At 42.5% G+C, this 22,290-nt stretch overlaps 1 protein-coding gene across 1 annotated transcript in view; it reads left to right on the forward strand.

Moving 5' to 3' along the window:
* LOC101648213 (fructose-1,6-bisphosphatase isozyme 2) overlaps window positions 1-22,290 on the forward strand; it is a 99,959-nt gene that overhangs the window by 52,752 nt on the left and 24,917 nt on the right. The window contains exons 5-6 of the mRNA XM_045289438.1: window positions 666-816; window positions 7,986-7,990. Coding sequence (XP_045145373.1) covers window positions 666-816; window positions 7,986-7,990 — 156 coding nt within the window. The remainder of the gene's footprint in view (window positions 1-665; window positions 817-7,985; window positions 7,991-22,290) is intronic.

A 22,290-nucleotide genomic window follows, 5' to 3' on the forward strand; every position in this document is an offset into this window, starting at 1 on the left:
GATTTAAGTAGAGGCCCAAAGTCCATCTGCTTCCTTGTTCCATTTGTATACATATATAAGTATATATATACAAATAAATACAATTGTATACACACATATACATAAACAAATACACATATATTTATGTTTATATATATTTTTCTTTCCTCCTGCCCCACTATTGTCTTTGCCCATCATTCATCTATCAGTAATTCCTCTCAGGTACAATTTGATTGATCAAACACAACCAGAAAAGCTAAACCTTCCTTGCCATCAATTTTAGAATACTTACTGTTCTCCTATACCCGTCATTGTTGGCTCTCCACTCACCTCTGCCCACCCCTTCCCACGGCCCCCAGGAACCATCAGGCCAGTTGCTGTCTCCATAAGATTGCCTATCTTGACAATCTTGTATCGATAAACATAAAATAAATAAATAGACAGACAGATCATCACAAGCCTAACTGGTCCTGACATAGACATGTTATAAACCATCAGTCCTGTCCCCACTTCTTTCAGGGTTAGTACTGTTCTGTAGACAAGCCATAAAACCTTTATTAGGAATGTTGCAGAATGACTGTGGCAATCCCTTGGGTTCTGCCAGCAGACCCACATCTGCTGATGTTTCTGACTACAGTGAAGGGCATTGTTGGCCTGTCTCCTGGCATCTCTTTTCATCTTTCTAGGCTCTTGGTGAATTTGTCCTGGTGGAAAAAGACATCAAGATAAAGAAGAAAGGAAAGATTTACAGTCTCAACGAGGGATATGCCAAATATTTTGACTCTGCCACCACTGAATATGTGCAGCAAAAGAAATTTCCTGAGGTGAGTGAGGAAAGCCTGGGTCCATGGCAGACAAAGTGCCACTTCCATGGATTCTCCTTGGGGAGTGGCCTTAGGGACATGGGTGTAAGTGATGGTGTCACTGCCCATGGGTCTGGTTGGTAGGAGCATTGTGAGCTCTGCCTCCCTGCAGAAGTAATGAGTCTACTCTGTAGATAAAATGGCCTACAAGAGGCAATAGTTCCCAGTTAAGTGTTTCAGGAGGAATTATTTATGAAGGCAGGGACTATGCTGAATAAACTCAGTCAGCCCTTCCCTATAAGCATTCAAGATCAGTGTGGGCAGACTTCCTACCTTTCAGAAGGGCTGGCATTCCTCAGAAGGACCTCTAAGAGGTCGGTTTTACTGGTTTCAGATGTCCAGGGGCCCTATGGTGGTTGGGGAAGCTGCCTGCACTTAGGGGGTCCCACCTCCTGATCCCACTGTAGGGAGCCTTCTCTAGGAGTTTCTCTCAATTAACTTGCTGACAGTTACCAGTTGGGGGAGGGATCATCACAATCTGAGCAGACCCTGCCTTGCTGCTCTCAGCGCTTGCCCCATAGTGTGCTGCTTGTAGGTGTATCCGCCACTCAAGGTGGCTGCTTCCTTTCTCATCCCAGCCTCAGTCAACAGTCCTCAGCACTGACTGGAAGGAGGAGCAGACTGATCCAATGGATTCCCAGGCATCTGTCCTGTTGGTCTCCAAGTCCTAGGCTTTGGAGTACAGGGAGAGGCAGTTATATGGCTGGCCATGGGACAGACTCCATTGCAAGGACCTCTGTAGCAGTTTTTCTGACAACCAACATCTGCCATATAGAAGGCGGGAGAAAGGGTGTGAGGCTCTGGCCAGATCCCCATGGACTATGCCTTGTGGCTGTCAGAGTCCCCCTGGTAATTTGCTGACCATGTGTACAACTTCCACTCAGGAATTGCTTCCTAGCACACAACAGCCACGGTCCGTCAGCATTCCTCAGCACAGACTGAATGGGGGAGCAGACAGACCAGTGCTGACTCCCCCTGAGGTCTGTTTTGTTGGTTCAGGGTCCTGCACTATGGGGTGTACAGGGAGGCACAGAGAGTGTTGACGATGACAGTTGATTCCACTGCACAGGTTTTCTGTAGCAATCTGCAGTCAGCTCAGCCAACTGTGTTGGGGTAGGAGAGGTGCTGGCATATGCCAAACAAATTCCCAGAGAAGTCTGCCTTATTGATTTTAGTCCTGCCTTTATCTGTTTTGGTGAGAGAAGTAGGTTCCTTTTCTGGGGGCACTTCTCCAGTTCACAGCCACTGGCGGCCTGCCTAGGTTGGGGAAGGACAAGTGTGTTAGCCTGGGTTGAGGAGAGATACAAATCCAGAGACACTCATATGTGTGTAAGAGGGAACTTTATATCAAGAAGTAATTATGCATCAATAAAACATCCTAGTCCAGTCCAGATCAAGTCTTATATTAGCCCATAAGTCCAATATTATCCCATGAATCCCTCTTCAGATTCACGTAGCACATGCAGTGATGCCAAATGCAGGAAGATCATGAGCTGTTGGGTGGAAAGTCCTATGGATCCAATGGTGGTGGAAGAATCTCAAGGGCTCTGGCTGCCATCAACATGGCTCCATGTGGCTTGTCAACAGGAAGGTGAAGCAGAGAGAGTGTGGCCCACCTCTTCTGATAGAGAATCAAGAGAGGAAGTTCCCAGAATCCTCATGGGAAGGCCACGCCCACAATGAGGGATCATCAGGCTGTGACCTGAGTGACAGGCTAGATTCTACCTCTTCATTCTTTTATCAAGTTGACATGAAATTGTGTAACTACCACAGCAGGGGTGGAGGGAGAATCTATTCACTCCCCCATGTGACTAATTACTGATACCTTGATTTTTACCTGTCTGCAGTCCCCTGATGCTTCCTCTGCTCCCCAATTCAGAGCCTTTCAAAGCTAAGCACCATTATCAATACTACTATCTTTCCAGAATATATATTTGCTTTCACAGGGAATATTTATATTTGGAAGTCCCATTCACATGCTGGACTCTCTAGATCTTGTGTTTAAGCCAAGTTTGGGGAAGCTTTCTGAATCTCAATGTGATCTAAGAATTCTGGACTTCCTGTAGTGTGGCAGTTACATAATTTGATGCCAACTTGAGACTATTAGGAGTGAAAGGGTAGAGTTTAGCCTGTCAGTCAGATTGCTGCTTGATGACCTCATTTGGAGGCACAATGGAGATAAATAGCTTGCTGGAGGTGGGACACACAGATTCTCTGCTTGGCATTCCCAATGACAAGGCACATGGAGCTACACTAGAACCCTGGAGCTGAAGGACCCATGTGGAGACCCACACCAGTGCTGAGATGCTTATACTACCACTGGATCCACAAGACCTTCTACCCATTGGCCTATGATCTTCCTGCACTCGGTGTCATTGCATGCGTTGCGTGAGTTTGAAGAGAAACTTAAAGATTGGTATCAGACATACGGGCTAATATCGGATTTATGGACTTAACCTGGACTGGGTTGGGATGTTTTCTAAGTGTACAATTGCTCTTTGTTATAAAGTTCTCTCTTGCACACATATGAGTCTCCCTTGATTTGTTTCTTTAGTCAAACCAGGCTAACACATGTCGTTATTAATTCAGCCTAAACCACCCATACAAAGAGAGCTTTTTAAGACAGGGATGTACTTACAAGGAATCCTGAGTGACACAAGCAGTTTGAGCTTTGACTACAAAATGAAAAGCTGATGGTTCAGACTCACCCAGAGGTGACTTTGAAGACAAGCCCGGGGAAGAAAGGCCTGTCTTGGCTATCTACTTCCAGATATTCAGATTTTCAGAACCATAACCATTAAAAGCCACAGTCTTTACTGGGACCAATATGGGATCTCCATGAGCTAGAACTCACGCGACAGCAATTGTTTTTTTCTCGGTAGGACCAGAGGCAAAAAGCTGAGATCATGTAAGTCAAGTTCAGCCTAAATTGTCATGGAAACGATAGCTTATCTTTCAAGAGATCTGGGGAAAAAGGTTCTGCGGGACCTGCAATCTTCAATCAACAGGATGCTGGGACCTCCCTTTGCGTCCTCAAACTGAAGCTTTGGGGAGATTTCTTCTTTAATTTGTTTGGTTTTAAGCTAAAGGATCAGAAGTACACTTCCAATCTCGTTTCTTTCTGGCTTATGATTTAACCAGTAACATTAGAAGTTTAAAGGACAGAAGTATAGGATCTGACACAGGAGACTGATAAAGTAAAATGGCATCTATATACTCAGAAATGAAGAGGGTTTCATAGTGGTTCTCATTCTAGGATAACACATGCCCCTTCTAGAAGGGACACATGTTGTGCTGTTGGCCGCCACCCAGTCAGCCCAGTCTTGTGGTGACTGTGCCCAATGGAACAGAGCAGGATGGTGCCATTCCTGCAATTGGTTGCAGATCGGATTATTGTGGCCCACACGGTTTTCACTCGGTAGTGTCTGGAAATTAATCTCTAACTCTTTCTTCTTAGTGTATCTCAATCTGGAATTCCACTGAAACCTGTTCAATATCATAGCAAACATACAAATCTCCATTGACAGAGATTGATGGCTATACGTCTGCGAGTAATAGAATCCAAGCTTCCTGTGTAGCTCACTGGAATTGAGTCAATTCCAACGCATTGAAACCCCATAGAGGGCAAGAATTCTCCCACTGAACTAGCAATACATAGAGAGAGAGATCACCCAGGAAAACATACCAAATAATTAAATAAAAGCAACAACAAACAAAAAACTCAACAAGGACAAGAGAGCAAAACAGAAAAACTTCAACTGAAATGAAAGCAGAAAATATTAAAAACTGAAACAACTTTAAATTTGGTCAAAAGGAAGATCAAATGAGAAGGTGTCACATTTTAACCTAAACACATCTGCCCTAAGCAACATAAAAGAGACAATCTACCAGTTTCTTGGTTCTTTGGCATGTTTTTCTGTGTATGGAATCCTGGTTGCGTGGGCCTATAGGGACAGTAACTATATTAATGGTTGCCTGGGGTCATGATGGAGGAGCCCTGGAGTCATAGTGATTAAGTGTTGGGCTGCTACCTGCAAGGTCAGAAGTTCAAAACGCACCAAAGAAAGATGAGGCTTTCTACTTTCATAAAGAGCTACAGTCCTGGAAACCCACGGGGGTAATCCTACCCCATTCGACAGAATTGCTATGGGTCAGAATTGACTTGATGACAGTTCGTTTGGTTTGAGTTTAGGGACATGGCAAGGGAGGTTGGGGGGAAATAGGGAGCTAATAACAATGGATGCGAGGAGAAAATGTCCTGAAATTGATTATGATGATGAATGCATAAGTCTTCTTAATATGATTGAACGATTATATGATATGTGAATTATATGCCAATAAAATTATTTTTAACTAAATCAATAAATGAAATATTTTTACACAAAAAATAGAACTGTGCACATATATATATATATATATATCACATGCCATTTTAAATGACAAATTGTAACCTGAGAAAAAGATGTATGTCATTGCTATGAAAGCCAACAGAGTAGTGTGTTCTTCAGTAAATAAGGAGTCGTTGGGTGGTGTAAATTGTTAAGACTTGACTGCCCAGAGGTGCCTTTGAAGACAGGCTGACATCCTGCGTTTGAAAAGCCACAGCCTTGAAAAGCCTCAGGTGGCCCACTAACAACAACAATAAAATCAGTGAAAGAGGGTAGAGGAGGACCCCGCATGTATCGATAACCAAAGGATGACGACTTAAGGAGGTAAGCAGGCAAGAAGCCCATGCCAGCAAGTTCACTGCATCTCCTAGCAAGCCCATAGAACAGAGTATAACGGCTTCTTGGGCTTTCCAAGACCTTGAATCTTGATGGGAATAGACATCTTCACCTTTCTTCCTTGGAGGGAGTGGTGGGTTTGGACCAGTGACCTTGCAGTTAATAGACCAACACTTAACCCACTTTGCCACCAGAGTGCCTGCTGTGTGTGTGTGTATATATATAATATACATATGTTGTATATAATATATATGTTGTATATCATATATATATATATTACTAAACCAAACCAAACTCACAGCCATCGAGTCATTGCTGACTCATAGCAACCCTTGTGGGTTTCCAAGACCGTAACTTTTACAGGCGTAGAAAGCCAATTCTTTCTCCCTCGGAGCTGCTGCTGGGTGATTTCACTCTTTGACCACGCGGCTCACAGTCCAACACATAACCACTGCCCCACCAGTGCTTCTCTATATTTATATATAATATATGTATATATATGTGTGTGTGTGTGTGTATATTTATTTATATATGGCCTTCAGAGATATGTGTCATCCTGCTAATAGTGGTTTCTGACCATTATGATTATAGGATTCTTCACTTTTTCTGTATTGTGCAAATGTGTGCTATGACCACATGTTTACGTATACGTATGTATTTATATATGTGGATAAACAGATAGAATATATATGTGTGTGTGTATATATATAATAGGATGAACACATCACATCACAAAATGGAGGATGAGTACACCATTACATAATTGCCTGAGGATCATGGCCTAAATTGACACATAACCTTTACCATCACAGCTAGCATCATTCTTTTTGCACCCCTCTGTATTCAGTTACTGCCAGACAGAGGAGATTTTTTCACTATCGTCATGAATGAGAAATACCAGATAATGAGATGGTAGGTAAGTGAGGAGAAGTTGCATATATATATATATAGTGCCAGCCTGTTACTGGTGTTTTCTGGAAGTTCAGATTATAGGGTTCTTCACTTTTTCTGAGTTGTGAAAGTGTGTGCAATCACCACATGCTATTAGAAAACAAACCAATCACTCCATCTTGAAAAAGCAGCTCCCTCTCTTGCTTTATCTTGCTCTCTCCACACTAGTTCTTTATGAGCTCAAGAAGAAGGGCAGGTTCTCCTCATAGGCTTTTGCTCAGAGACATTTTTCTGTCTTGTATACAGCCCATGACCAGGGGGAAAAGCGCTGGGAGATTTGAGTTCTGGTCTCTACTATGTGCTGTCGATGGGCAAGTTGCAACTGCCTGAGACCCGTCAATGAAATCTAAGATCCTTTCAATTCCATTTTAACTCTATCTCCTCCCCAAGAAAGTTGTGAACTCACGTTTCACACCCTTTCTCATAGCTTAGCCTAGAGCTGGAAAGAGGACTATAGAGCTGGGAAACGGACAGTGTCCAGTGCTTGACAGGAGAAGGATCTGGCCATTTTCACTACAGAGGTGAAAGGTAACTGTTTTCAGATAAAATGGGGATGCAAAGAACTTTGGAAAACAAAATGGGTGTGTGGAGACCAAGTGGTCCACTGCTTCTGTTTGAATCCAGACGGATGGCTCAGTAAGCCTGGACAAATGCCAGCATTCTCTCATTTCCTTAGCTATGAAGCAGGGATAATGACAGCATCTAACTCAGTTGCGCTGAAGGTTCAACAAAGAAAAAGATCCATGAAAAGTGCTTATGCTGATCCTCACTACTTTTTGTATCCTGGTATCACTTTCCGAAAGATGCTGAAGTATTAGAGGACGTGGTAAGAGTGAAGCCACCATAACTATGCTTCAGGGTTTCTCCTCGAGCAGTTCTGAGTTCTGAATAGCAGCCAGGGTAGAAGGGTCAGTTCGCTGAATCTACCTTATTGGTCAGAGTTAACTACCTAGGCTTGAAGTACTTTGCTATTTGGTCTTGGTTGGAATAAGAAGCTTAAAATGAGAGAACGTGTCTGATCGATCTTTGGGGTCTTCAGGGGTTTAGTCTGCATATGGAGACCACCTCCAATGCTAAAGATTGGCCTAACTACCAACCCCAAACATTGTTGTCTCTGTTTCTGCAGTCTTACTGTAATCTCTCCCACTCCGACCGATGCTTCTAGGAATTTCCCTGGTGTAGTCTTTTCTGGGACAGTTCTCTCAGTCTTCTTACTCACAAAGATCATTCTGATCTCTGAATCCCTGCTATTGTCATCATCTTTTCTGCAATGTCCCCCTACTGATGTCAAGTTACTACTATTAAAAGTACAGATTCTAGAGCCAGGAAGGCTTGGATATTGATCTTGGGGCTTAGTTTCTTTGTGACTTGGTTTTGTGATAACTCAAATGAGAACAATAACATCTCATGGGATTTTTGTGAGCTGATGCATTTAACCTACCTAGGACAGGACTTGATACAAAATAAGTACAGGTTCAATTAATTGCAGATCTTTTTATTATGTCAAATTTAAAGTGTACTATAATAAACAGACATGAAAGGGTTTCAGAAAGTTTGTGGGAAATTTTCAGTCACTTTTAATTCCTCACCACCCCCTCACTCCACGAACAATATGCATCAGTCAAGTTGACTCTGATTCATGACCGACCATGGATGTCAGAGTACAACTGCACTCTCAGGAGCCCACAAGGGCTGGTTTTTCAGAAGTATGTACCCAAACTTTTGCTCTGAAGCATCTCTGGATGAACGAGGACCTCCAACCTTTTGATCGGCAGCCAAGCTCTTTAACTATTTGTACTCCCATCTTTCTCGCTATTGTTTTTCCCTCAGAGTATATACCTTTATCAGCTATCTTCTAGCCCACTCCTTTTTTTATCAGACCTGCTCCTTCTTTCCAAGGGAAGGCCTTAGGAGCCCCCTTTGTCATGTGAGACACTACTACCCTCGTCTATGGCTAACTGGACCAAGGGAGGCCTCTTGCCACAATATGGACCAATTGGATGGTTTCTTCTGGTTATCATTAGTTTGGACTCGATATTTGTCGATTCCTCATACTCAAGAGATATCCTTTAGAAAGCCTAGGTCAATCTGGCTCTGTGTCCACTTAACCAGTGAAGGCTGGCCTGCAGGAAGGAAGGGCAGAAAGAAACAGACAAATGGAGGGGAAAGTGGAGTAAGAAAGGAAGCAACCAAGAGAAAGCTGTCTCAGATTCTGGACCTCAGCTTCATAAGATATGCCAATTTCTTTCCAGTAAATTCCCTTCTGGTTTAAGTTACTTTGGGCTGGCTTCTTCACTAGCATAATAGAGTCAAACTCCAGAGAGTGAAGCAAGAAATGTTTTTCACTTCCCCCACAACCCCCATTCAGCAGAATCCTTTTCTCCTGACCCTTAAGTGCAAACTCAAACAGGTACTTCAGGATGTAGGTAAAAGGAAGAAAAAAAAAACTAAAAGGAAGAAAAAAAACCACTCAAGTCTCTACTAGACCCACAAATAATCTCAGTTTAAAATAAAAAATCCCTGTCATCCAAGTCTATTCATGAGGAAAACATCAGAGGACGTGAAATAGGGGAGGATTTCACAGGATGCCAGAACTCTTCAAGATTGTCAAGGACATGGTCAAGGTCATGGGGGGAGGGAACCGAAAAACCAAGGAAGCTTGAAAAACTGCTGCAGATCAGAGGAGACTGCGGAGACATCACAACTAAAGGCAATGTGGTCCCTCAGATTGAATCCTGGAACCGAAAGAAGATATTAGCCAAAAGACTGGTAAAATTCAAATAAAGCCTTTAAGTAATGTATCAACACCAGTACTTTAGTTTTGTCAAATGTAATGCAAGATGCCACCAAAGGGAGACACTGGACAAAGTGTATATAGGAACGCTCTGTCCTAGATTTGCCACTTTGCTGTAAGTCTAAACTTAGCTCACAATAGAACTCAAACCAAATCAAACTCACTGCTATCAAGTCAATTCTTATCCTAGAAAATAAAACTTTCTAGTTCAAGTTCATCATTTAACCTCCAAATTTAATTTATTATTAAATCTTCTCTCCTCCCACTGTTCAAAATTGTTTCAGGCTACAAACACAGGGAGACAAATGGTTAACACACTCGGATACTAAATAAAAAGTCCACCCACAGATGTCTTGGAAGAAAGGCCTGGTGATCTGCTTCCAAAAAATCAGCCAATGAAACCCCGATGGAGTACAGTTCTACTCTCATACACATGAGGTCACTCCCAACTGGGATCAACCTGACAGCAATATGGATTTGGTTTCAAAGAGGATGAACTTCTTCTTCTTCTTTTTGACTTCCTTCTTGCTTAGCTTGTTATCTTTCTGCTCCTCTTCATCCGCCACATAGGCAGCCACAGAACCCTCCTGGTTGGAGCTGGGAAGAGAGGAAGGGATAAGAAAAGATTTCTTTGAGTGGCATGCATATCATCTTGCTTTGTACCCTCAATTATGACACATTCCCAAAGCCAAGACTTTCATATGCACCTGGAAAATCCCCTGGCTGAGAACATCTAACTACAGATGCCACAACATGGGTAAAAGTACCTCTCTGCTATGTCATCACCCCCGCCAACACACACACACACACACACACACACACACACACACACACAGTGGGTCTGTGGTTCAGTGAATGATTTAATACTGACTCTTCTAGTCATAGTCTTTGTAACTCCCATCAAACAACTCGGTGGGACCATACAGATTGAGTGTATGGAGCACTAATGTGGGCACTGGTCCATTTGACCATTTTGCTCAGCATAAAATGAGCCATCTCAGAAACAGGAATGGGGATTTCACTACCACCAAAGAAGAAAAGCCAGGGATAGGCCCCATTCATTAGATCAGGGAATCTCTGTGACACTCAACCTCCTCAATACAAGAAACACAGCTGTGACTAGCTACAAGAGTCAGAGAAGTAGACTTCTGGCCTTTGAAGTTAGTATAGCTTAGTGCCTTCAGAATGGGGTATCTTTAGGTACCAAGTGAGTTAGGTTTACTGAGCCACAGAGCTATTGTGGAGTGCCTGAAGCTAAGACTTATGGTGGAATGATTGGGCATTTATCAGCTGTGTTAAAGGAACTTCGTAACATTGCCAGAACAGAGCAGAGGCTAAGGATCAGAGAGTCCTGCCTATGGGCATAGCTGGGAAGAGGCCCTCCTGATTGTGAGCATTTCTGATCCTAACTGGTAAATACAGTGAGCTGGCTGTTAAACCTGAGGTCCTTATCAGTGACGACAGCTTCTCAAAGCAAAGCCTGTCAACATGTTGAATGCCTTAGATCCCATTGTTTTCTCAAATACATCATCCTTCTCTCGAGCCAGTGTTTGACAAAAATTGTAAATTGTTAACTGTCTAACGAAACCTCATAATCATGAGTATTGCCTTTGAGTTCTGTGTGGCCATGGCAATGAATTATTGCAGAGCAGTCGAGAGTGCAAGGGAGTATTGGTGGATGTCACAACTGGTGAAGAAGGGCCAAGGTTGGAGACATGTCTGTCCTCAGTCTCAGGAACTGGTGTTGGGCTGATGATGACTTTGATTGTCCTTCCCCCTTGTGAAATCAGAGGTGAGACCTGTGGCATACAAGCCATTGTTACAGTTTCCCAGGCTCCTCTTTGTGTCCAGAATCCCTTGCACAAAAGGCAATTTCAAAGGCCATCTATGATTTTGTTCTCAACTTTTGGTGCAGCAGCACTAAGGGAGAAGGAATTGTGTTGTGACAATTGCACTGTTACTTTCCCACTAGGATTCAAAAGAGTTGGACTAAGACTCGCAGAAGAGACCATATGATCTCCCCACATTTGTGACTCCTACTCTAACCAAGACCACACAGTGCTCATTAGCATGCTCGATCCTGACCCATGGATGTAAATACAGTGAGCTAGCTGTTAATCCTGAGGTTCTGATCAGTGACCATAACTTCTCAAGGCAAAGCCAGTCTACAGACTGAAGGTCTTCACTCCTGTTGGCTCCCTAAAGACATCACTATCCTTCCCTAGAGTCAGTGTTGGGTAAACATATTGAGCACTTTGGGTAATGCTGGAAGACACAAAATGTCAAGTGAATGTTTTTTTCCCCCTCTGCCCTCACTGCTGGCCAAGTTACAAGGATAACTAGCGTGAAGCTGAGAATGAGGGTCTATGCAGATTGATCTCATCAGTCTACCTGTTTTTAAGACAGGTGGTCACACCACGATTTCTTTTTCTATGATCTTAGAGATTGTTCAAACATATGCAAACAGATTTATTGCATTCTTTGAGAGGTTTGGCCTGCATTTTATCGAACCATCTGCCCCCCTCAAAACAACAAAACAAACCAAAAAACCCAGAGTCATCAAGTCAAGACTGACTTCTGGTGGCGCTGACCCTCCCCCCTCCCCTGCCGCTAGGAGCCAGGTACAAGAGAGCAGCCTTCTCACAGCCAGTATATTTCAAGCCTCTGCTGGGGAGGCATGGTTGATGGTATTGGTTGACCCTATTGGCTGGGTTGAGTCCACCAGGGTGATGTCATGAGCCTGGGCCTAGTTTGGACTGCCCAGGTATACCTCCTACCTAGCATGGGGGCTTGAATAGGATCATGCTCAGTTTGGGGTCTTTATAGGTGTCTAATAGTTGCCTGATTTCTACCCCAAGCTCCTTTATAGGGGCCTTTTCAGGAATCGGAGGGACAACCCCCTGTTTCTAAATCTCGCTACCCAAGAATTCCAACTCATAGCAACCCTGCCAGATAGAAGAGAACTGTCTCATAAGGTCTCTGAGACTGGAGATCTTTACAGTCACACTCCTCCAGTGGGGCAGCTGATGACTCTGAACCACCAGTCTTATGGTTAGCAGGAGCAGCTCAAAGCTTACTCCCTCAAACTCAAATAAAAGTCACTGCCATCAAATCAATTCTGACTGTATCGACCCTATAGGATAGGATAGACTGCCCCTGTCAGTGTCAGAGACTATAATTCTTTACGGGACTAGAAAGCTTGATCTTTTTCTGTCCTAAGGGAAAATCATCACAGGATCATAATATTCAGGAGAGAGAACAGAGAAATGGGAGCCAGACTGACATACCATCAAAGCTTTGTCTGACCAAATCCCAAAAGCCATGCACGATTTGTGCTTATATACAGAGTTGGTAGCGGTTTGGCTCTTTCAGCAAAAGATATAAACATAAACAGTCACTTGTGGGAAAATTTTTGTCAAAGGCTTTGTGTTAATGACAGACAGGAGGAGTCTTTTGTTGGTCCATCAGTCCAGAATAGGGGAGGACAAAGGACATGTTGTTGTTAGGTGCCATCGAGCTGGCTCTGACCCATAGTGACCCTATGCATAATAGAACAAAACATTGCATGGTCCTCTACCATCCGCATAATTGTTACTATGCAAGAGCACATTGATATACCCACCGTGGCAATCTATCTCCTTGAGGGCCTTCCCCTCCTTTGCTGCCTTTCCACTTCACCAAGTATGATATCCTTCTCCAGAGATTGGTCTTTCCTGACAAGATGTCCTACATACGAGGGGATACCTAAAAAAACCCAGAAAACAGCTCTGCTTGGCAGAGCTTTTGTAGTACAGATTTATCCAGCTGGGTGAGCATCAAGCAACTCACTCTGAGGTTATTGCACCCAGTGGCGTCACCTGGGAAGGTTCTCTCTGGTCACAGTGAATGTTTTCATAAAACCAGTTTCACTTGAACCTCGTTTGAGCATTCATGTGAGGCAATGGAGTACACCAGGGATCAGGTCAGGTACATCTGAATGCTCAAAGTAACTTCTTTGCTCTTCAGCACTCCAAAGAAGTCTCTTTTGTAGCAGGCTTACCTAATGCAATACGTTTTTTGATCTCTTGACTGCTGCTTCCATGAGCATTCATTTTGGATCCAAGCAAGATAAAATCCTTGACTAGTTTCACCTTTTCTCCTTTTATCATACCTATTAATCCAATTGTGAGGGTTTTGGTCTTCTTTACATGGAGTTGTAATCCATACTGAAGGCTGCAATCTTTGAACTTCATCAGCAAGTGCTTCAAGGGCTCCTCACTGTCAGCAAGCAAGGCGGTACCATCTGCATGTGGCAGGTCTTCCTCCAATCCTGGTGCCACATTCTTCGTCACATGTTCCAACTTCTCTGATGATGTGCTCAGCATACAGAATGAACAAGGATGGTGAGAGGATACAACCCTGATGCACGCCTGTCCTGATTTTAAACCATTCAGTATGCCCTTGTTCTGTTCATCAGTTTTCCCATGGATTCCCTGCTCCTCCTTGCCTTCCCTAATTACCAAGCAGATTGCTCAAGGACACTGTCCTTCCCTGTCTCCTGGGGACTTCATCTTGGCAGCTTGGCTGTCTGAGGGGCATGTGAGGTACTCAAGATGGCATTTGGACCATTTCAAACTGGGGCTCTGTCAGGGCTTCCTTTTCTTTTTGGTACCAATTCACTCCTGTGGTGATTTCAAACTGCTGACCTTGTGGCTAGCAGCCCAAATTATCACCCACTATGCCATCAGTGCTCCTCAACTTTCATCATGAGATAGGATTAATGTGTGTGTGTGAGAGAAAGAGAGGAGATAGGTAAAACGATACTTGTGATTTAATGTGCAACTGCTGTTATGATTTAGGGTTTCATCTTCCTTTATATTTTTCACCTGTGTTTTTCCCTCCAAAACTGCCTATTTCTATCATTTGCCAATATTCATATAATGTTTGTTATCTTTTTTGAATTGTTGTTTTGTATAAGCTTTTAGTAGATGAAGGAAATTAATCTTCACAACAGACATATGTATAGACTTTGAACTTCTTTTCGCAATATATAATGTTTAAAATTTAATGACATTACATTTATTTTTACTTCTATTTGATGAGTATTGTCAACTAAATTTTAAATAAATTTACCCATATTTCTCCCCACTGTGCTGTCTAATATGATAGTCCCTAACCACATGTGGTTATTTAAATAGAAATTAATCAAAACTAAGCAATATTATAAATTCAACTTTTCATTTGCGTAGCAACATTTCAAAGGCTCAATAATCATGTATGGCTAGTGGTGATCATATTGGAACATTGATAAAAGGAATTGGATAACTGTATTCTAAAGCATTTATGGCTTTCCACTTTAAAACCTATGAGTCACCTTAAAGTAATTTTGGTGCGCAAAGTAAGGTAGGGATTCTACTTAAATCTTTTCTAAATGGTCACTCAGTTACCCAAGCATTGCTTTTTCAATCATCCCTCTCCTAAGTTGATTTGAAAAGTAACCTTTATCATATACTGAAATCTCAAATGCTTGTCAGTCTATGACTAGAGTATTCTGATCTATGGTTCAGTCTTTTCATGTCTTCTCCAGTATGAACATGTCATAAACATTTAAAATAGGATCACAATATGTTCTTATAATTCTGCAGAATTATTCTCCATTATTACTCTTCATTTTCACAAATGTTCTGATCATATCCTGAAGCTTGCTTTGCCAGACAAATTTGAATATTGTTTTCCAAGTTTCTTCCCACCAAGGTCTGCTACTTTTATGGACTACATGGACTTATAAATTGGCTCAAGAAGAAGCTGTATCTTTAAGATAACACTTCTTACTCACATGCATTGTTGGGTTTCCCATTTGCTTTTCCATTTAGTTTTCTTCCTTTTATTTTCTTAATGGGCCTTGGGAAGATTTTTGTTTGTTTTCCCTTATGTAGCTTCTGCCCAATTTATACTTAGTTATCGTTATAGTTGATAGTTTTGCATCAAGTTGACAGGGCCACGGTTTTGAGTAGTTTGGTAGTAACCCCTATGGTGTGACCTAACAGAATGTAATAGCTCCATGATGGGATCTGCTATGAGCAGCCACGCAGTTGTGGGATGATTAGGGAGGAATGAATGCAACCCCTTTATTCAAGTGGCAGTCCTGGTTTAATTTGAAGGAAGTTTCCTTAGGGGTGTGGCCTACTTCCTATGTAAATTGATGTGTGGGATACTTGCTTTCTTCTCGCTGGTCTGGATCCTTTATCTGACTCATAGACCTTTGGTTCTTTGGATTTGAGCCAATGGCCTGCTGTATTGCCTGCTGATCCTGAGAGCCATCAGAAATGGGTCATCTTAACCGCTGACCTTGATTCAGCCACCCATGCATCCACCAGTGTGTGGTCTTCCTGCTTCATCTTCCTGGTTCCTGATCCATCAGCCTCATAGCACACGTCAGATGAAACCTACAGCTTAGCAACTGACTTGGACTGTAGTGGACATATCAGATGCTGCGATTATTTGAGCTAATTTCTTGATACAATACACACACACACACACACACACACACACATCACTAGTTTTTCTTCTCTAGAGAACCCAGCCTAACACAGGTTAGTTTTTCTCTTTGGCTGTTCTTATGAAAGATATGGAGTTATGGGCTGAGTTCAGGTTGTTAACTGCAGGCATTGTAAAACAGCTTGTGTAGGAACTCCTGCTCTCTATGCTGAATAAGTCAAACAAGCAGAAACCCAACCACAATAGTTATCTGCATCTCTGCTACCTCCAGAGAATCTGAGAGATGCAAGACAGTATTAGGGAGGTATAAAAGAGCAAGGTTTCAGTCTTTGGGTGTGAGAACTAACACAGAAGAACATAAAACAGCCCTTTAGCTCCTAAAGGAAAACAATGCAAATGCACACACAGCACACCGAAACTGCGAGGAAGCGCCATCCTGAAGGGCTGATAGTGAGCAGCAGACAGTAAGTTAAAATCAGTAGTTCCTAATCCAAAAGCCAGACTCACTACTATCAAGTCAATTCTGGCTGACAGCATCTCCATATTGTGTTTTCAAGGCTGTAAACCATATTGAGAGCAGACTTGCTCATCTTTCTCCATTGGAGCAGCTGAGGGATCTGAACCTTGTAGCTAGCAGTCCAATGCCTAGCCCACTACACCTGAAAATTATTACACATCACTTTTTATCGCTGAAGCAACCTGAGTGTTTGCCAACTATGGAATGGATAAATACCTTGTAGTACATCCATAAAGTGGAATACATTCAGTAAGAAAAGATGCAAATTATTGACACATGTAACAAAACAGCTGAATCTCTAAAATGTCATGCTAAATGAAAGAGCTCAAATGCAAAAGGCCCTGTACTACATTGCTTCACTTATATGACTTTCTGGAAAAGGGAAAACTTGAAGGGCATAACTCAGATTAGTGGTTGCAAAGATTTAGAGGTAGGGTAGTGGGCTGATTTCAAATTTCCCCTAGTGAACTTTGGTTTCATGGAAATATTTATTTGTAATAATAATACTGTAAACATTAGGCTTCTATGAGTCTTGTAATAAGCCAATGGGTATCGTGAATCCTTTATTGGAATAAAAGAAGAACAGTGGTGCAGTTTGCGAATTGGGTATAAACCTGGTATCACAATTTCACTGCTTTTAGGGACTAAGCAGGTAAAGGTCAGCTATGAAGCTGGCAGGGAGCAAGACAATACAAAACGGTGAGGACTGTAGCAGCTGAAGAGCGTTCCATGTAAAATAGGCAAGTTCTGTAACAACAATAACAATACTACTCTCTGGGCCATGCACAGCCTTTCTTTAGGACAAATTCAGCCTACAGACTACCAGATTAAGGCTTCCAAGTGGGTGCTGTGTAAAATATGACCAGATCTGACTTGAGTTAAGGGAACAGCCAAACAATTGCTTCCTCTCAACTTTCAGAGAGGAAGCCACAGGCTCAGTTCATCCAGTCCATTCAAATGATGGTACCCTGACACTTGGAGAGTAATAAGCTATATTGGATAGGAGAGCCCTGGAGATGTGGTGGGTTATGTATTGGGCTGCTAAATGCAAGGATCACAGTTCAAAACCACCAGGCACACCTCTGGAGAAAAGTGACCTTTTCTACTCCCATAAAGAGTTACAAGGAGGCCTGGTGGCACAGCGGTCACGTGTTAGGCAGCTAACTGCAAGGTCAGTGATTCAAAACCATCAGCCCCTCTGAGGTAGAAAGACGGGGCTTTCTGTTCTCTTAAAGAGCCACAGTCCCAGAAACTCACAGGGGACCAATGCTATCTTAACTATGAATTGGCATTGACTCGATGGCAGTGGAAAGCGTTACAGTCTCTGTGGCAGTTACATAATTTCATGTCAGCTTGAAGGTATGAAAGTGAAGCGTCTCTGGAGTCTAGCCTGTCAATTTAGCCTGATGGTGCCTCCTTGTGGGTGTGACCAAGCCCCTCTGAGACCTGTAAGAGTCCTGTGATTCATTCACTGCCATTGGATCCACAAGACTTCGCATCCACCAGCCTGTGATCTCTCTGCATTTTGCATCATTGCATGTGGCTGTGTGAGTCTGAAGAGGGACTTATGGACTAGTATCAGACTTATGGACTTGATCTGAGCTGGGTTGAGATGTTTTATTGATGCATATTACTTCTTAATTTACAGCTCTTTCTTATACATATATGTGTCTCTGGTTTGTTTCACTTATCAACCAGGCCTACCACATTATGGTACCCTCGGACTGGGATACTAAAGAAACAAATCATGGAGATGGAGAACGGAAGCCTGTCTGACCTCTGCTTTATGGCATTTTTTCCCCCTTCAGATAGCTGGGGGTCAGAGATGTCCATGCAGTTTACTGGGTTATTTTTTGGAAAGAACATGGTTGTTGTCTTTGGTTTTTCCTGTTTGAAGTGGTGAAAATGATTGTGATAAATATAAACTTGAGCTCAGGGGGCAAAAGGGCACTTGAATTTCTCCTCTGAGAACATGCTACTTAGTCAAAATGGCTGGCAGAAGGCCTGACCCTGGCTTAATGCAGCCAGAGGCCTAAGGCGATATTGCGTGTGAATGGGATAGTTTAGGTAAGTATTGAATTTGACTGTTTGAAGAATGTGTTTAGGATCTGGCTGTACTAGGATTATATTGATTTCTTCTAACTCTTATTATTGATATAATATTTGATAGCAATGATTATTGGGAAGTATGAAAATAGTTTGTAATCCCACTGCCTGTAACACTAAATCGGATCTTTAAATGGGTATAAAACATGCCTACAAAGAAGGCTTTGAAAAGACAAGTCCCACCCAGTGCCTTCAGGGCTCAGTACATTTGCATTTTAAAAGATTTGCTGAAAGAACTGTTGGCAGACTGAAAAAAAAATGGAATTTGGCCTTTTTGAATTTTGAACGAGTGGTTTGCACCTGAAGCTGGAAAAATCTGAGCCATGAAGAAATTCTTTTCTCGAGGACTGAATGTTAAATAAGCCTGTGGCTCACAATGTGACCACCAGGATCCATTTTTTGAGTGGAAGTGGGAGAAAAGCAGCAACAGAGAGTGGGTGATGATGACTTGAGTCTGGCCACTGACACCCATTGACCTGGTTCACAGGCACTAGAGGAAAAGACAGAAGCTAGTTGGCTTGTCTGAAGTTTAAAGAGCTGTAAGGAACCTGAGCCTATGGCATGACCTTGCCCAAGGGGCATAGGGTTGTTGAGAATTTGTGAAGGGGCCCATGGTCAAAAGGTGAGGCAGCCAATGGGCACCCTGGTGAAGCTAAGCAAGGTGGCCCACATTGAGTTGACCAAAACCCAACCAGCTAAAGATAAGTCTGTGACTTGGTGCATATTGCTACTGACTTTATGGATGGCCTGTCCTGATCTGACTTTGCTTATGGAAGTGGACTCACAAGGTTTCAATTGGGATAAAGATTCTCCACATCAAAAAACATGCTTGTCTCCTCAGAGCATTGGGCAGTATAGAAATTGGATACCCCAAATGGGGGGGGCATAAAGGCATGAAGTGGCTGGATTACAAACTTTCATGGGTGGGGAAATATGCCCATAGTATAATAGGATTATGGTATAGGTGTTCACTTAACTGCAATTGTTAGGCATAGAATATTTTTCTTTTGTTCACATATAGAATATTATATTTAAATAAGGCTGGCAAATTTTGAGGTTTATGCATTTTAGTTTTATCCTATTAGACACAAATATGACTTTACTATTGTCTTTGTTTTAAAAATTATGTATGGCAAAGAGTCAAGTTAACAAGGGGTGGTCTGTGGTAGTTATATAATTTTGTGTCAACTTGAAGATAAAGTGTAGGGGTGGAGTCTAGCTTATCAATCAGGTCATAGTCTGATGGTGCCTCCCTGTGGGTGCAACTTCTCATAAAGCGGGTCCTGGGGACATCCCAGTATCTGCCTTTACCTTCCTGTTGAGGAGCCATGTGTAGACCTGCAAGAGCTCTGTGCTGGTTTTACTGCCATTGCACCCACAAGACTTTGTACCCACTGGCCCGTAATCTCCCTGCATTCTGCATCATTTCATGTGGCTGCATGAGTCTGAAGACTGATTAATGGACTAGTATCAGACTTGTGGACTAGTATCGGACCTATGGTTTTGATCTGGACCGGGCTAATGTTTGCTTGACATATAACTACTTCTTAATATAAAGTTGTCACAAATATGTAAGTGTCATTGATTTTGTTTCTTGAGTCAACCCAGCCTAACAGTCTTGGAAATTCACAGGTGCAGGTCTATGTTGTCCTATAACATTGCTATGAGTCGGAATCAACTCCATGTCAATGAGTTTGAATGTTTTGAGTTTTGAGGATAGACTGACATGGGTTAGAGTAAATGTATGTGGGAGCACAGAGCACCAAATTGACTACAAATTTCATTCCCTAGGAAATAGACTAGTTAGGTATAAAGAACACAGACTTTCAGCCTCATAAAGTAATTTAGGATTTTCTTCATGAAGACAAGCTAGCTATTCTTCTTTCATGAACATTTATTCATTTGGGAAGAACTGAGTTTGTCTTCAAAACTTTTGAGAAAGCCAAGATGTCTGCTTTCTTGTAATCTCACTTTGATTGTTTTGCTCCTGCAGATTCTTTCTTGAGACACTTCTGCAAGGGCTTGACCCATTGTCTACAGATGGGTTTGGGGTCTCTGCTCCAACCCTCCTTGTTCTCAACAATATGGTTTGTTGTTGTTTGTTTGTGGTCTTCTTATGCCTATTACCTGATCCTGTTGATGCCTCGTGATTGTACCGGCTGGGGTGCTTCTTCCATGTGGGCTTGTTGCTTCTCTGCTAGATGGCCGCTTGTTTAACTTCAAGCCTTTAACACCCTAGATGCAATATCTTTTAATAGTCGGGCATCATCCTCTTTATTCACCATGTTTGCTTATGCACCCCTATTGTCTTCAGCAATTGTGCTAGGAGAGTGAGCATCATAGAATGCCAGGTTGTTAAAACAAAGTGTTTTTGCATTGAGGCAGGCCTTGAGCAGAGGCCCAAGGTCTGTCCGCTATCTCAGTGTATTGCCTTATAAATATATGTACATAGGCACCTATATAATTATAGAAGTATATAAGTTTCTTATATACTTTAAATTTTATTTTCTTATATACTTATCTGGGAAGAGGAAATCGTGTTAAATGTCATTAGGAAAGGAAAACTTGGGGAAAAGAAAGCTCATTCAAAAACCACAGATCGGGTTGTGCTTTTGTTTCCTGAGCCCAGTCATCTGACATTGTCAGCTGTTGATCAGCTCATCAACTTGAACATTCCAGTGTCTGTGATGTTGTAGACAGTCATCAACAAGCTTTCTCTTGTCTGGTCTCTCCATACGCTGCCACTAAATCACCTCCCCTTCAAGTTACTGAGATTCTCATCAGATCTCCCATTCCTGGCTTCCAGGCTTCCTTAGGTCTCTCACTGCCCTCCAGTGGATGCCAGCTCCTAATGACCTTGTAGGGTAGAAAGCCTCCTCTTTCTCCCAAGGAGTAGCTGGTGTTTCGAACTGTTGACCTTGTGATTAGCAGGGCTACATATAAACCGCTATGCCACTAGGACCCTTTCTGTACATCTAGGTCTTTTTTTTGTGTGTGGGGAAGGCGGGGGTTTGGATATATATTTTTTGAGGGCTCTTACAGCTCTTATAACAATCCACACATCAATTGTATCAGGCACATTTGTACATATGTTGCCATCATCATTTTCAAAACAAGGTCTCCTTCTATAGAAAAAGCAGTGGCCATGGAGACAAATCCAACTCATGGAAACCCCATGGTTCTCAAAGGAGAGTTGTGCTCCAAAGGGTTTTCAATGTCTGATGTTTTCAAAGTGGATCACTGGGTTCCTCTGGGAAGACCCTTTCTTCTGAGGTTTCTCTGGGTGGCCTCAAACCTCCAGTCCATTGGTTAGCAGCTAAGCACACTAATAGTTTGCACTATCCAGGGGCTTCTGGTTTTGTAATAGCAAAATTGTGACTCAGGAATGACCAGGCAGCACTCTTGGAGAACTTAAAAGAAGAAAAATGTATTAGCTGGTGACCCAGAGGAACTAGAATTCCAGAAGACTTGGGCCCCAAATGGAGGGCAAGCATAGCGTTTATACTTTGTCTATTCTTTATAGAAGTGGAATAGGAAGGGATTTCTAGTGCAGGCATGGTCCTTAGTAAAGGAGAAAGGTGGGTAGGCAGATGGGTGCATTCTGGGAATGAGGAAGTACATGGAGTGAGGTAGTGCTTGGGGTTTCTTTCCCAATGGTTAAAATTCCCTATTTGGATTTTCCTTGCAGTTTTAGAGGGGTACAGAGTTGTAGCCACGTGCTTAGATGTGCGTTCTCTGCATGACTCGTTTTCTTCCATTGCACACAGAGTGCTTGTGGTAATGGGAGAAAGAGACAGTGAGACCTATTATTCCTCCTGTTTGGGTGGCTCATTCTGCACCCTGAGAACACACACACACACACACACACACACACACACA

Source organism: Echinops telfairi, unplaced genomic scaffold (assembly GCF_000313985.2).
Source record: "Echinops telfairi isolate 266 unplaced genomic scaffold, ASM31398v2 ScPeMD7_27;HRSCAF=92, whole genome shotgun sequence".
Taxonomy (NCBI): domain Eukaryota; kingdom Metazoa; phylum Chordata; class Mammalia; order Afrosoricida; family Tenrecidae; genus Echinops; species Echinops telfairi.